Source organism: Macrobrachium rosenbergii, chromosome 42 (assembly GCF_040412425.1).
Source record: "Macrobrachium rosenbergii isolate ZJJX-2024 chromosome 42, ASM4041242v1, whole genome shotgun sequence".
Lineage (NCBI taxonomy): Eukaryota > Metazoa > Arthropoda > Malacostraca > Decapoda > Palaemonidae > Macrobrachium > Macrobrachium rosenbergii.
In genome coordinates this window covers 45913822-45928821 of record NC_089782.1, presented here as the reverse complement: position 1 = coordinate 45928821, position 15000 = coordinate 45913822, and the positions used below count along the sequence as shown (strand labels likewise).

Here is a 15000-nt window from a genome sequence, read left to right as displayed (position 1 = left end):
TTAAAACTGATTGACACCACCTTTACTTGGTGGGACATCAGTCAGTTGTTTCAAGCACATATGTTCATGTATACCCCTTCCTCATATTCCCTTAACTTGTGACCAAATCAGTGGTGAGGCTTCACATACATACTCATTTCTTTTTAAGCTTAACACTTGTACTGTACATCTTAAGTTTTATTCTCATTGTGTACACCAAGATGGAGTTAAAAAAGTATGAAGACTACTATTTCTGGGTATAAATTCATATTTGCCCTACATGCATACCTTAATAATTACAAATGATTCTATATCTGATAAACTGCACACTAACTCCTTGTCATATCATAAATATTATGACTACAAAGCATGGAAAACAAAACAAATTCCTTTGGATCCCAACACTTTTAAAATTAAGAATGGTAAAAAATTAAGAAAGGTAAAGATGTCCCTTGTCTGTTTTCAGCACCATGAAATATCTAATGAAATAACAACATATAACCCTTTAAGGTAAAATATATCAAAGCTAGCACTGATAAGAAAATATCAAGGTTATTTTAGACCATACCACTTTTCCCATAACAAACTGGAAAAAAAAGGGAATAATTCCCAGATTATAGTGTACAGTACTTTAATACAAAATATGCAATACTTATAGCAGCCTCTTATTTTTTTACAAAATTGGCACCATACTGTAATTATATCAGTTTAATCATGCATAACTGCAACATACAATTTACCAAAGCTACAAAATAAAAACACAAGGATGTAACTTTCACTATGCATATTTTCAAATTGCATTTGAAAACTAAGAAGTTGAATTCCAATGTACCAAAGGCACCTACAAGTTAAGCTACTTGAAGATTTGGTGTAAACAATATAAATTTAAACAAGCTTTAAAACTACTATGTTTTGTGAAATTACATACTATCGTGCAAAAAGTCTGTTCCCTCCACTGATCCAGAGGGTGAACATGAATCTGCTGACTATGAAACATCAAAGCCGCTGAACAAGTAACTAATGGAAGACCCAACAGATGCACTGTAAGGGCATATGGGAACAGGATGGAGGAATGGGAGGCAGGTATTTTTCTTGAGCATAGCGTAAAGTTTCCATATTCTAATATCATTAAGAAAGTGATTGTAAAGTTTTTGATGTCGATGATACTGGGTTTGAGTGTAAAATGTGCTACCAAAGGTACACCTCTTACCAAAGGTTAAACAAATTTTATTAACTCAGGTATAGGTATATAAACCTTTGGTATACAGTATACTGTTATGTTAATTTAAAATTGTCAGCACCATAATATTGTTTGTGGATTAATAGTTTTCATGGCCATGGCATTCTACATTAACAATAATCACAATTGGACAGGTAAAAGATTATGCAATTCACACTGCACTTTCGTTGCCGTAACCTCACACTGCCAACAAAACCGACAAACAATAGATACTGAAAAAAAAATAATTTGCCAGTTATGAGTTATGTCTCTCAACATTTCTCTCTCTCTCTTATCAATATTTCCTCTCTTTATCTATGCTATTATTAATCTTTTTCTCTGCTTCTTTCCTTCTGTCTTTTTACTGAATATGAATTTGTTACATTGGTGAAAGTGCAATATCTGAATCTTTCATTTTGTGTTAGTATTTCTAAATATAACAGATCTATGAATGTTTACATATAAAAGGATGCACCAGCAGCAGTCTGTGGTTGCTACCTCAATAATGTGAATGACTGAAAATTTTGCTAATTTGCTGCTATAAATGTTAGGTTTATTTTTATACGATATGGCTTGCAGATTATAGACCACCATCGTAAACACTGTTGCTATAATGTTTTGTATCAATCTTGTGAACAGTCATGCCTGTTGTTAAGATACGATAATCTACAGGAATACTGACTTCCTAAGCACTTTTATTCTCATATTTATTTCGCATTTTACACTCAAATCCAGTATCGTCAACAACAAAAACTTTACGATCACTTTCTTAACAATATTACAGTACTGCTCCCATGTGCCCTTATGGTACAACATTTGTTGGGTCTTCCATTAGTTACTTGCCCACCTGATCCAGTGTTTCATAGTCAGTGGATTCGTGTTCACTGTCTGGATCAGCTAAGGGAATGGACTCTTGTGCACGATAGTACCTCAAATTACTACAGTAATACTGTTTATAAGCTGACAATCTAATGATGCCACATGAATGTATTAATATAAAAAAAATCATAAAAATTCAACCATAACAAAGGAGAGGCTATATGAATGATTACTGAAAAAGTGTCAATAATACAGTACTAAATTGTATTTCTACAACATAATCTCCCAAAAACATAGTAGAAGTGCTTAACACTGACACCACAGGCACTAAATGTATTAATCTCTATATTACCACTAAAGCTAAAGTATTGACTCTTCATACATTATTCATTTCCCCATCTTTCTCATAACACTTCATCAGGCTGTTATTTAAACATAAAGATGAGCAGCTTTGTTATACAGTTTTTGTTATAGGCCAAAATAAATATGTGCATCACAATACACCAGACATGTTTCATAATCATTTACACTAGAGTAAACATAACCTTAGCATTACACTATGTAACCTAAACTTCTTAAAATGCAATACATGTGTAACAGTGAACTGTGATTCAACTGTGATTATACAGCTATGGTCTCACAATATAATACTGTACCTGGTTCTCGCCGAAGGATTGTCGGAATTAGAACATTTTCATAAGGTGAACCTAAGTCCGCAGGCGTAGGTATGGGAGGTAAGTTGGGAGGTGGCCAAACAGGGGGAGGCCAAGAAGGTGGGTCTCCTGCACCTTCAACTTCATCATCATCATCATCCAGGTTGATCAGCTGCCCATGGCCTGCATTGCATGGGCATACATGATCAGGGACACAACAGCAAAGCATGCAGGAACTAGGACCACTGACTGAGGTGATGTTATTTTGGTATGGTCTGTGTATATGTGTGTCTGTGTGCACTTTTTCTCACAGTACTGTACAGAGATACATTGATAGCTCATAGATCTCCTGGCAAAGCACAGTTCTTGCTTAACCATAACCTTAATGAGTCTTGAATACTGGAACATGCTAACAATGTATTTGTACAACAGATTATACACTTAACAACAGTAAAACAAACAGCTCTTATACCAAGAAAAGTTTAAATTAAACACTGATTCAAGCATGTGCAATCCAACTTCATCTATAAGTATATTCCATCCTTTATCAGTGTGCAGTGTACTGATTTAAGCAAGTCTGGAGAGTTTTCAGTGACACTGAAGCCAAGTCACATACACATCAACTAGTTGTAATAATACAGAAGCACTCACCGGAAAGATGAGAGGAAAATTTGAAGACCCTGAGCTTTTGTCTATTTTTCTTGAAAAATAGACGAAAGCTCAGGGTCTTCAAATTTTCCTTTCACCTTTCCTGCGAGTGCTTCTATATATTCATATGACACGCGACCACTGTGGTACTGGTAGTTGTAATAATGTAACTCTAGTTTCTCAAGCCTTTCCACAGCAACAGCTGCTGTGGTGAATATTTCAGGCAAAGAAGAGCAGAAAGCTTGGCCTATATGCTGTTGTGTAATCTGTGAGGTGTGATTATCAAGTACTGTAATGACATGTACATTCAGTAGTTTTGTGAGATCCATGAGAAGCTTCAACAAAGAATTCCTATTCATGCTTTACAGTAACTATTTAAATAATTTAAACTAAGAAAAATTTAATTAAATCAATGACATGGCTAACACAACAAAATTAAAAGTCTACAAAACAAGGCTTCATTAAAAGCTACTAAAAGTGGAACAAACGATACTGAATTGACACCTACAAAAAAGTACCTGCAACTGCAGGTCATACTGTACATGCTATGAATTATAATTATGCCCTGAGATTAAAATACTTCTAGTTATATTCATATACATGTAGCCATCATTCACAACCAGAAAATCATGGATTCTGTTTAAAGAATTACCACAATTTTACAATGAACCCAACTTGTGGTACAATTCATATTTAAGATTTTTCATCAAAAAAAAAAATAAAATTATACATATGTATTATCATGTAGTTAAACCTTCCTCCTGAATTTGTCTAATTGATTTATATCCAAAATATGGCATTACTTATTGATATAAGTTTGGAAACTTACAAAAAATTTTTCAATAGTTAATACCAACTCACATTCTCTGTATGCATGGATAGGATCATGAAGGTTATTTACCAAAAACAGAGTTGGCATGTAACAAACATTAAATGGAAAATTTAAATATGAAATAAAAATAAATGAAGCTATTATTTCATCCTTGCTCATAGACAAACATGAAAATATTTTTTTCTAAAATCAATCAATTTAAAAGCATAGAGATGCTACATTCCTCACATAATTTGAAGTTACTGACAATATGCAAAGTTCCTAACACCTACAATTCGTGACAATATCCCATGTTCTTTTGTACAACAGTTTCAAAATTCAACTACAGTATCATGTGAAAACAAGAGCTCAATTTGCTTTTGCGATACTCTTTCTCTCTTTCAAAAACAGCAAAAATTTTCAAGTGCTTGTAGGCAATGGAGTTGAAACTTTTATGCTGGAATTATGGAAAAAAAATCATTTCCTGGCACACAAGTAGAAGCAAGATGTTCAAAGGACAATATGATTTGGGTCCCTGAATGCATCAGTACATCTACTACTGTGCCATAACAAGAAAAATATGGTGATCCAAATTTACCACCACAGTGCAATTGTTCCATCTCTAAAATTGAACATGCTTAATATTCAGTGGATATTATGCCTCCTATTAAAAACTGTAAAGTCTTATATTAACCAGTTGCTGTACCAAGTTACAAAACTGAAAAGACACTGTTTCTCAGGTTAACCAGTTGCTGTACCAAGTTACAAAACTGAAAAGACACTGTTTTATCAATTTGCAAAGACGTAATGCCTAAAACTGATAACTTTTCTGCCTAGCATATAGCAAGCTCATCCTAAATAAAGAACAATATTCATGAGGAAGTTACCCCTAAATAATGTTATTCAGTCCTGATTTGATGTAGCAAGGACATTATATGCATAGTCAACTTAAACCACAAAGCTTTCAGTTAATAAGATAATTCTCCAAACAGATTTTGAGGATGTAGGATATGGTGATTCACAAGGTATTGCATGTAACAGTGTTTTTCATGGTTTTCCAGCAAAATCATGTGAATGGTACATAACTTAAAATATCTCCAAAAAAAAACTTCAGAAAATGAGAACAGTTGTCTGTTAGGATAATAGTAAGTACAGTACCTGTACAGAATGGTTTCCTAACTCTAAGTTTGAAATAAAACATACACATTTTCTTGTTACCAATCATCATATCTAATTTGAGTTCAAGCTGATTTACAGGTGCTCTAATGCGAAGAGGCAACAATCTTTGACCAAAAAATCAAGAACCATCAACCACAAGAAAATTAAGATATAAAATTGTACAAAAGTTATTACTGTACATCATCTTATACTGTACTATAGATGACAAAATCTTATAAAGTATTTTTCTTTCAGAAGGTGCTTTATATAATTAACAATAAATAAAGTTTAAATAGCAAACAAAAACTTTAGGTACAAATGACTGTTGTTTCTATTATTATTTTGTCATGTGAAGGATGACTACATGTAACCTGATTACAAAAAATAAAAACAACTAACTACAAGGGGTAAGAAACTTCAAAATGGCAAGCAATCAATAAATCTGAATCTACTTGAAATGTCTTACATTTATTATCTTGACCGTTTTATATACTGTCCAGAAGAAAACATAAAAAGGCACAATAAAAAGTCTCTCTTACACTTAATAAGGTTGGTAATTTCCTGGGTTACTGGAGTGTTGATGAGAGATATGGTATCTAAGACAGTTCGGCCATTATCGTCACGCACTTCTGTATCAGCTCCAGCTTCTAATAACACTCGAACAACATCCACCTGATATGAAAGCATGACAAAATCTGAGTTATACCATTCATTTTGCTGGTTTTAGTATAAAAAATAGCAAAACACATGAGCAAAAACACAGTAATAATAATTAAAGAAGCATTAAAATTTTGGAAAGGAATGCTCGACCCATGCATAACTTTGAAATAGTTGACAATATAAAATTAGGAACACAAATTCTCCAACTCTAAAAAAGTTGATACAATCTGCACCAAACCAAAAAAAATTTACATTATATACAATAATTCTCATTAAAGATTTAGCCAAGATAAAGAAATCCATGTCACAGGTCCACAAAGTCTATAACATACAATCAGGAAATTAACACAAAACATACAGCATCACTGTACAACTACTGTTCAATATTCTATAGCTTTACTTTAAGGTTGTAAAAACTATATATATCAATATGAGATGTTACATAAACCAAATGAAGAGGATGGGACTAGCAAATGAAGATGTATGTGTAGTTCATGAAATCACAAACCATTGCACACTAGAGAGATCACAGTTCATGATAAAAACTGTATCCTAACATTCATACCTTTCCACAAAGCGCTGCCTCATGAAGGGGTGCACCCTGGCCCGTTCTAACATTGACATGGTGACCATGCGCCAACAGGAACTTAACCACTTCTCTGTAGTGTTATTTAAGGTCACCACATCAATACAGTTCCAATCGGATGGCGTCACAAAATTCGGTAGGTTGGTTTATGCACATACGGTGTGAGGAAAGAATAAAATAAAAGGGAAATTGGTAGTGAGGTTAGTGAAGAAATACAGTGAGAGTAATACTGCAAAGGATAAAAACAAGGGTTACTCAAATATACATTAAGGAAAAAAAGAGCATAATTGCTTGCGTAATCTAAAAATGCCTTTGGAAATCGAGACGACCTAAAAAAAAGTTTGAGTATTAATAGGTCATAATGAAGCTCAACATCAAGCAAGACAGCCACAAGTTATTTACTATACAACAGTTAGTATGCAATCTGAAACACTAACCTGTTCTATAATACATGAACAAGAACTCATACACCTCCAAAAAAAAAAAAAAAGATAAAAAGCTTGGTACAGTAATAGCCTACAGTAGGCTGCATGATGTGAAATTGTGAAGGTTGGGGTTGAGGGTACTGTACAACCATCTTAGCTTTAATGTAGTTATATTACAAATAGTAAGAAAAATAAAAAAAAGGTTATCTACAGAATACTAACCTATGGCCATTCCTTGAAGCTCGGTGAAGGGGTGTGTGCGGGAAGACAGCTGCAGACGCAGCCGCTGCAGTATAAGGGCGTAAGAGGTCTGGATGGGCTCTCACAAGCAACTCGACTGTATTCAAACGACCATACTGAGCAGCTAAATCCATAGCTGTCTCAGCCTGCTGGTTTGGTATAGTTGGATCACCTCCCCTTGCAACAAGCAGCTGCGCAGCCTCAGTATGCCCATACTGAGCTGCGCAGTGCAGTGCAGTCTCTCCACCTTTGTTCTGAAAAAGACACCATGCCATTTAGAATATTTGCTTAACCTGTTAGCTTTTCCAACTAAATATTTTTTTAAAAGGGTACTTAAACCTTTGGAAAATCTGTTAAATACAGCATTAAATCACATGGCTTTCATGGTAATCCTAAATCCCTTACACATTGAAAGGTCACACCTTACACATTGAAAGGTCAGTTGTGCGAGATGATAATTCTTACTCACTGGTCTGGTTAAACTATTTTCTATTATTATGATCAAGAAGGAAAAATAAGGAATTTATTTATAAAAATACATAAGTGAAATTACACCCAAATAAATAGACTTTGATTTGCTAGCTTTAGGAAAATCTGCCCAAAACTAGAGGGATCTTGGGCTCCTATGTTGCCTTTCATCAAAATATTTGTTGGTGGTGATGATGTGATCAACAAAATTAATGGGAAGTGGTCAAATCCCAAAACAAATATTTACTGTTGCTGGTGTTTCGAACTTCTGAGGTGCAGGTGTGATCATCCTTCATTGGAAAAATATCTAAACTGAACTTAAGTAATTATTTAAAAAACTCAAAATACCTTATTCAATAACCAGATTTCCTGGTAACGATTTCTAAGTTTGACATATACTGTATATATGTATGTATATATACATATAATAATATACAGAAAATGACAAATTTAAATTTGAGAATAACTATGAAAGTGACAGCTGAGAGTGTAATAGAAGCAAGTAAGAAAAAGAACATTGGATAGATGCCAATATAATAATTGGTGGATTACAAGTGAGATGCTGTGGTACGGTGGTGAAAGTGCGACTGAGTGGCTGGCCAAGGTGTATAAGGTAAGCCTAAATAAAGGAAAGAGTCCAAGAGAACAAGTGGGAGGAAACACTGTTTATTTGGATAGGTTGAAGAGGCATCTGTGTGAATTACATGGGTGGAACATTGTTACTTGAAATACAAGGTGTATGGTATGAGTTTGACTGAAAGTGTAAAAATTTGAGAGTACAGGAAAAACCTGTGCATGGCATACAAGTACTGTAACTAGGGAAAGCTTGTGATGGTGCTGAGGATCACAGAACATAGTAATAAAGGCTAAAACACTATGCTTTAACAGTGGGGATGGGTCTCCCTTATTCTTGGTAAAGTGTCGATGGAACTAACTGATATATATATATATATATATATATATATATATATATATATATATATATATATATATATATATATATTATATAACATATATATATATATATATATATATATATATATATATATATATATATATATATATATATATTATATATATATTATATAACATATATATATATATATATATATATATATATATATATATATTATATATATATTATATAACATATATATATATATATATATATATATATATATATACTATATATATATATATATATATATATATATAGATATATATATATATATATATATATATATATAGAGAGAGAGAGAGAGAGAGAGAGAGAGAGAGAGAGAGAGAGAGAGAGTCCCTGCTCTTATCAACAAAATCAAGTTCTCAACCTAATGAAAAAACCCAGAGGAAACCCCTCCTGCAGAAGGAAAGCCCCATCGAAACTGCACATATTTCCTATTTAAATGCATCATTTTCCAAATTCCAATAACGTGACACAATATTCTTCCCAATAAATTATTCGTTTGCATATTGTTTTCACCCCAACAGGCTCTCCTTCTCTTCCTACCGACCTCCCTTACCGCAGAGACTTCTTCTATCTTATCTTCCCCCACTCCTCTTCCTCTCCATCTCATCTCCCATCTATTTCAATACTCATCGTACGTCAATCAAATCATATACTAAATTTCACTTATGCACCGAGTTCCCCTCTCTGAGAAGTGGGGGAGCCAGACAAATGATTGGAGACGAAAGAGAAGAGAAGTAGAGATGACATCTTCTCTCTCTCTCTCTCTCTCTCTCTCTCTCTCTCTCTCTCTCTCTCTCTCTCTCTCTCTCTCTCTCTCTCAATATCCATAAATGGAACTCTACAAGTAAGAGATTTATTGCCTCTTACGCCCTTTCTGTTTGTCTTCTGTCTCTTTTTATAGTATATTATATATATATATATATATATATATATATATATATATATATATATATATATATATATATATATATATATATACATACATACACACTAGATCCACATTAACTTGACTATAAAATCCCGAAATCAACTTCAAACATAAAAGTTCACATCTACCTTTCAAGATAAGATAATCTCTTTTGTACTGCAGACTTAATAACGTAACGATAAATGTAATGTGAGTTCAAGAATTCCGAATTCGGTTAGAATTTTCACTTATACTGAAAAATCTCATACACATAATCACGGTGGCATTGGTGCAGGATACTTCTTTTCCACCAAAGTACGGTTTCTCTACAAAAAATAAATAAATAAATAAATAAATGCTACTTTCCTTTTCTAAAACGAACTTCCAACATTTGGGTGCGTATTCTTAGTGTCTTAAAGTAAAAGTAAAATAAAACGCGGGATTACCTCAGACGTAGGCATCACATGTTGAGTATGCGATTCTGAACACACAAATATATATATATATATATATATATATATATATATATATATATATATATATATATATATATATATATATATATATATATATATATATATATATATATATATATATATATATATATATATATATATATATATATATATATATAATATATATATATAAACATACATAACCTTGTATACATTTACAAAATCCTCAACAGTCGGATACTGTCCTTAACTTGCACTGCCTAAAACCGAGCTACCCTACTTTACCTTTCAGGTACTATAACCCTTTCCGCATACTGACATTCTTTTTCAAACACTTGCTCTCAGTTCATCACCTAATGAAAGCTTTATCGTTTATGTATTCCATTCTGCGCTCTTTCAAAACACGATTTTTGCTCATATTTTTCCCATGTAGACGCAGACAAGGAAGCATTCAAATCGAGTGGTATAGTGATTATCGACAAAAACAGAAAAGAAAAAGGAGAAAATGAAACAATCCTGATGACTACGTACAACATTAGGAAGGGATTTATCCCAAAACAGAGATAAAGTCTTGTTGCTTAAAGGAGGAAAGGTAGGAACAAAAATGGAAAATAGAAATATCACGTCTCCAGAGATAAGAAAAGACAGTCACAAGCACAAGAACAAATCCTCGGAGGACAGCGGAATTTAACGAAAATAAATGAGAGGCTGACTCGTAAGCATTACATGACCACCAAGAAAAGTGGAATCTAATCTCGCAAGTCAGTAAAAAAAAAAGCTACTTGCCAAAAAAAAAAAAAAGACGTGAGGCCACCTTACGGTGGAGAGACACAGGAGGGAAAGAGGATCTATAGGATGCCTAAGATGAACTGCATTGATTCGGACCTGTCCAGGGAGGCAGGAGAAACGGTTCCATTGATAAAAGAAACGTATTCCAAACACGAAGGAGTAAAGCCAACAATGTTGAGCTAAGATGAAGAAAACTTAACAAAGAGGAATTTATATATTTTTTTTCCTGAGGCAGAGCTGGTAACTATAATGGTAGAATCCTTCGAATTAAATATGAAGAAACCCACATAAAAAAAGAAAAGACTGCTCATTCACGAAATATCTGACGATGAACAGAATCTTGCAAAGGGTGAAGGAAATGATCTGAAGTCCTTGAGATGCATAAAATCACAGGTTCACAACTCAGAATTGTTCTGAAAATTATTATTCATAAACAAAGGAAGTGCAACATAGCATACCGCTTAAATAACTATACTGTCGTAAAGTATATTTCACAGACTTAAAATTGCAGCATCGGCAGCATGGCTGTATGTGAGAATTGGGGAGAGAATGGCCTCTTTTAGTTTAATGACACAGACAGACAGACATTCGTATAACTTGCAAGTTCTTGTGTACGACTGCGTGAATTCCAGTACCTAAGGGGCATTGTTATACGTCTTTGATAGGGTTAAAATGAAAGTATTAGCAATAGGCGTGTGTGAAGGAGAGCCAAAAGGTTTGTAGTTAGGTATGACTGCGTAAGTCCGTTTGTATTGTACAATTATGTTACTTCAAGAACCAACTGCGTTTTTTAGGGTGAAGTGTTAATTTATTTGTAAGCCATACCACACACAGCAAAAATGCTGAAATATTATGTATAAAAAGGCATCAAATTACAAGAAAATTAAATGCTAACTCAGATGGAAGAAGAAGACTATAGAGATGGTAGAGATGCGCCGTGATAGGCCCAATGTCATTATCATAATTCATAAAAATGCATATTCTGGGAGAGCCAGATGCCGTAACGTGTCTAAAAATACAGGTTTTACTGATGCTTCTCCTACACTGGACTATAAGGAGGCAAGAGGCTTCAAAATGCCGTATAGTGGGAAAGACTGTGAAGGCTGGAAAATACGATATATATATATATATATATATATATATATATATATATATATATATATATATATATATATATATATATATATATATATATATATATATATATATATGTGTGTGTGTGTGTGTGTGTGTTTGTGTGTGTGTGAACGAATTTTATCACATCAAAGTGATTCATATACAGGCATTAAGTTACAAACGTCATTTAATATCCAATTCGCTCTGCCTCGGAAATAATATATTTTCATATATGTTATCCGAAGGGGAATTTTTTCAGTTGATAACTTATTATCAACTGGAAAAAATTCCCTTCGGGGCAATATATATGAAAATATGTTATTTTCGACGTAGAGCGAATTGATATTAAAGAGCATTTGTAGCTTAATGTTTATGTATACATATATATATATATATATATATATATATATATATATATATATATATATATATATATATATATATATATATATATATATATATATATATATATATATATATATATATATATATATACAAAAACAATTGAAATAATGTGAGTGTGGATTCAAATTTATTCAAACACGTATATCTTGTTAGGGACCTCTAATGGTGGTTGAGAAAACAGAACTGTTTACTTTTCCCAGTGCCTTCCACACTGAAATAAAAATGACGAGGGGATTTGCAGAACAGGTAAAGATTGGAGACAGATTATACGAGTGAGTAAAATCTGCAAATGATACGGAATAGATTAAACGGAGGGAACAGACACCTAAAAATGCAACTTCATGGGGGGAACAAGGATGAAAAATAGCACATTTTAAAAGTAATTTGTATTTTTCCTAACATACAAACGTGAAGGTCTTTACATAGGATTTAGCTCGCGTCCGCAAGCTAAATCCTATGTAAAGATCAGAGGTCTGTGTTTGTGTAGGAACAAATAAGTGTGAAAAAATCGAGCAGAATATGAAAAGAAGAGGAATAAAAGTACAGAGTAAACCCAAAACTAAATAAAGTAAAGTGATATAGGGCAATGAAAGTGTCACAGAAAATCAGAATAAGTAAACTTAGGGTTCACTTACGTGAAAGCTAGTACTAGTAAAAGCCGGTTACTGAAAACATGCAGTCTGAGAACCGACAAGAGTGAAAGTGTCATAGAAATAAAATATATTATAACGTGAAAATGAAACATCATATATAAAAGTGCACTGAAATCTGCATTGTTATGCAGTAATGTTTAGTTTGCAGAGGGTATTCGCGCTACTGAGTGAGGGCTGTTGGCGATGTGCAGACTTGCACTGGAAAGCCTGAAGCACCTGATGTTCGAGAACAAATAAGACTGAGTTTATTTTTGTTAAATAATTACAGAATTTAAATAAGATTAGCGTTTAAGAGGAATGGCGGTTTACAAACAGGCGTGACTAAACAAGGACTGAACTGGAATCGAGGGCAATAAAAGAACAGAACAGAGAGATGAGGAAACCTACCAAAAAAAAAAAAAAAAAAAAAAAAAAACCAGTCGGGAAAATGTAGCTCGGAACAGAAGAAAGCGCCTGAAAGCGCTTGCTGCAAGTCTCAAGTCATTCACGATGATGATGATTTATTAGATTTTTTTTTCTTTCTCTCTCTCTCTCTCTCTCTCTCTCTCTCTCTCTCTCTCTCTATAATATATATATATATATATATATATATATATATATATATATATATATATATATACATATATATATGTGTTATATATATACAATATATATATATATATATACATATATATATATATATATATATATATATATATATATATATATATATATATATATATATATATATATAATTAACCCTTATGCGGAGAACGCTCACTTCCATGTGAATGGATAATAATCGAGTATTTTCTATAATGTAGGCGTACCTGTACTAGAGAGAGAGAGAGAGAGAGAGAGAGAGAGAGAGAGAGAGAGAGAGAGAGAGAGAGAGAATGCAAGGTTAGATAAGACAATAGGACCAGGGGGGGGGGAGGCTGAAGGGAGGAGATAAACAGCTTCCGAAGTAATCAATCGAATTCCAGTCGTCTCGAACTTCGAGTCAAACTTCCCAGGTCTCGCCTTCCTAACTCCTTCCCTGCCCTCCATCTCCACCCCACCCCACCCCATCCCCATCAACCCCCATTCCCAACAACTTGAATCTGATGCACCTAGGGTCCACAGTAACAGATCAAGTTGGTTAAAGAGGGTATTAATTTCACTAGGAATCCGTATCCATACGAAAGGCTGATACTGAATTTGATTGCAAACATAGGCTCAGGAGATATGACCAAGCGCCTAAATTTGAATGTATTTCACTATTTACATGACTAAATTTTGATCATTAGACGCACCAAGCACCTAATAAATGATGAATCAGTGATTAAAAGACGTTTCACTTATATTAAACTGCATCTGAAAGTTTACTGTAGCAAAGTTTTTTTATTCTTTCATTTTTAGTTTCCAGTAAAAGAAAACTACTGTGCCGGCTTTGTCTGTCCGTCCGCACTTTATTCTGTTCGCAATTTTTTTGTCCCCCCCTCAGATCTTAAAAACTACTGAGGCTAGAGGGACTGCAAATTGTTATGTTGATCATCCACCCTCCAGTCATCAAACATACCAAATTGCAGCCCTCTAGCCTCAGTATTTTATACTTTATTTAAGGTTAAAGTTAGCCATAATCGTGCTTCTGGCAACGATATAGGATAGGTCACCACCGGGCCGTGGTTAAAGTTTTATGGGCCGCGGCTCATCCAGCATTATACCGAAACCACCGAAAGATAGCCATTTTCGGTGGCCTCGATTATACGCTGTAGCGATTGGGCAGAAAACTCGATTGCGCCGAAGAAACTTCGGCGCATTTTTTACCTGTTTTCTCTTGCAACGATAAAGTAGGTTAATGGGTCTTTTGACACAATCGAATATTATATATATATACAGTATATATATATATATATGTGTGTATAATGTGTTTAAACATACGTACATACATATTTATACTATATATATATATATATATATATATATATATATATATATATATATATATATATATATTTATATATATATATATATATATATATATATATATATATATATATATATATATATATATATATATA

The 15000-nt window shown here is 33.3% G+C and overlaps 1 protein-coding gene across 25 annotated transcripts in view; it reads right to left on the bottom strand.

Moving 5' to 3' along the window:
* The window catches only part of LOC136828387 (ankyrin repeat and SAM domain-containing protein 1A-like), a 254063-nt gene that overhangs the window by 125896 nt on the left and 113167 nt on the right, over positions 1–15000 (bottom strand). For 20 of the 25 annotated variants that reach the window (XR_010850023.1, XR_010850024.1, XR_010850025.1 and 17 more), the window contains exons 4-7: positions 7181–7452; positions 6513–6606; positions 5827–5959; positions 2674–2853 (exon numbers count right to left, since the gene is read on the bottom strand). Coding sequence is in view for 22 of the 25 variants with exons in the window: in XM_067086389.1 (XP_066942490.1) it covers positions 2674–2853; positions 5827–5959; positions 6513–6606; positions 7181–7452 (679 nt within the window). In the remaining 3 variants the exon portion in view is untranslated. The remainder of the gene's footprint in view (positions 1–2673; positions 2854–5826; positions 5960–6512; positions 6607–7180; positions 7453–15000) is intronic. The other 5 variants (XM_067086404.1, XM_067086405.1, XM_067086406.1 and 2 more) reach the window with 1 other exon arrangement.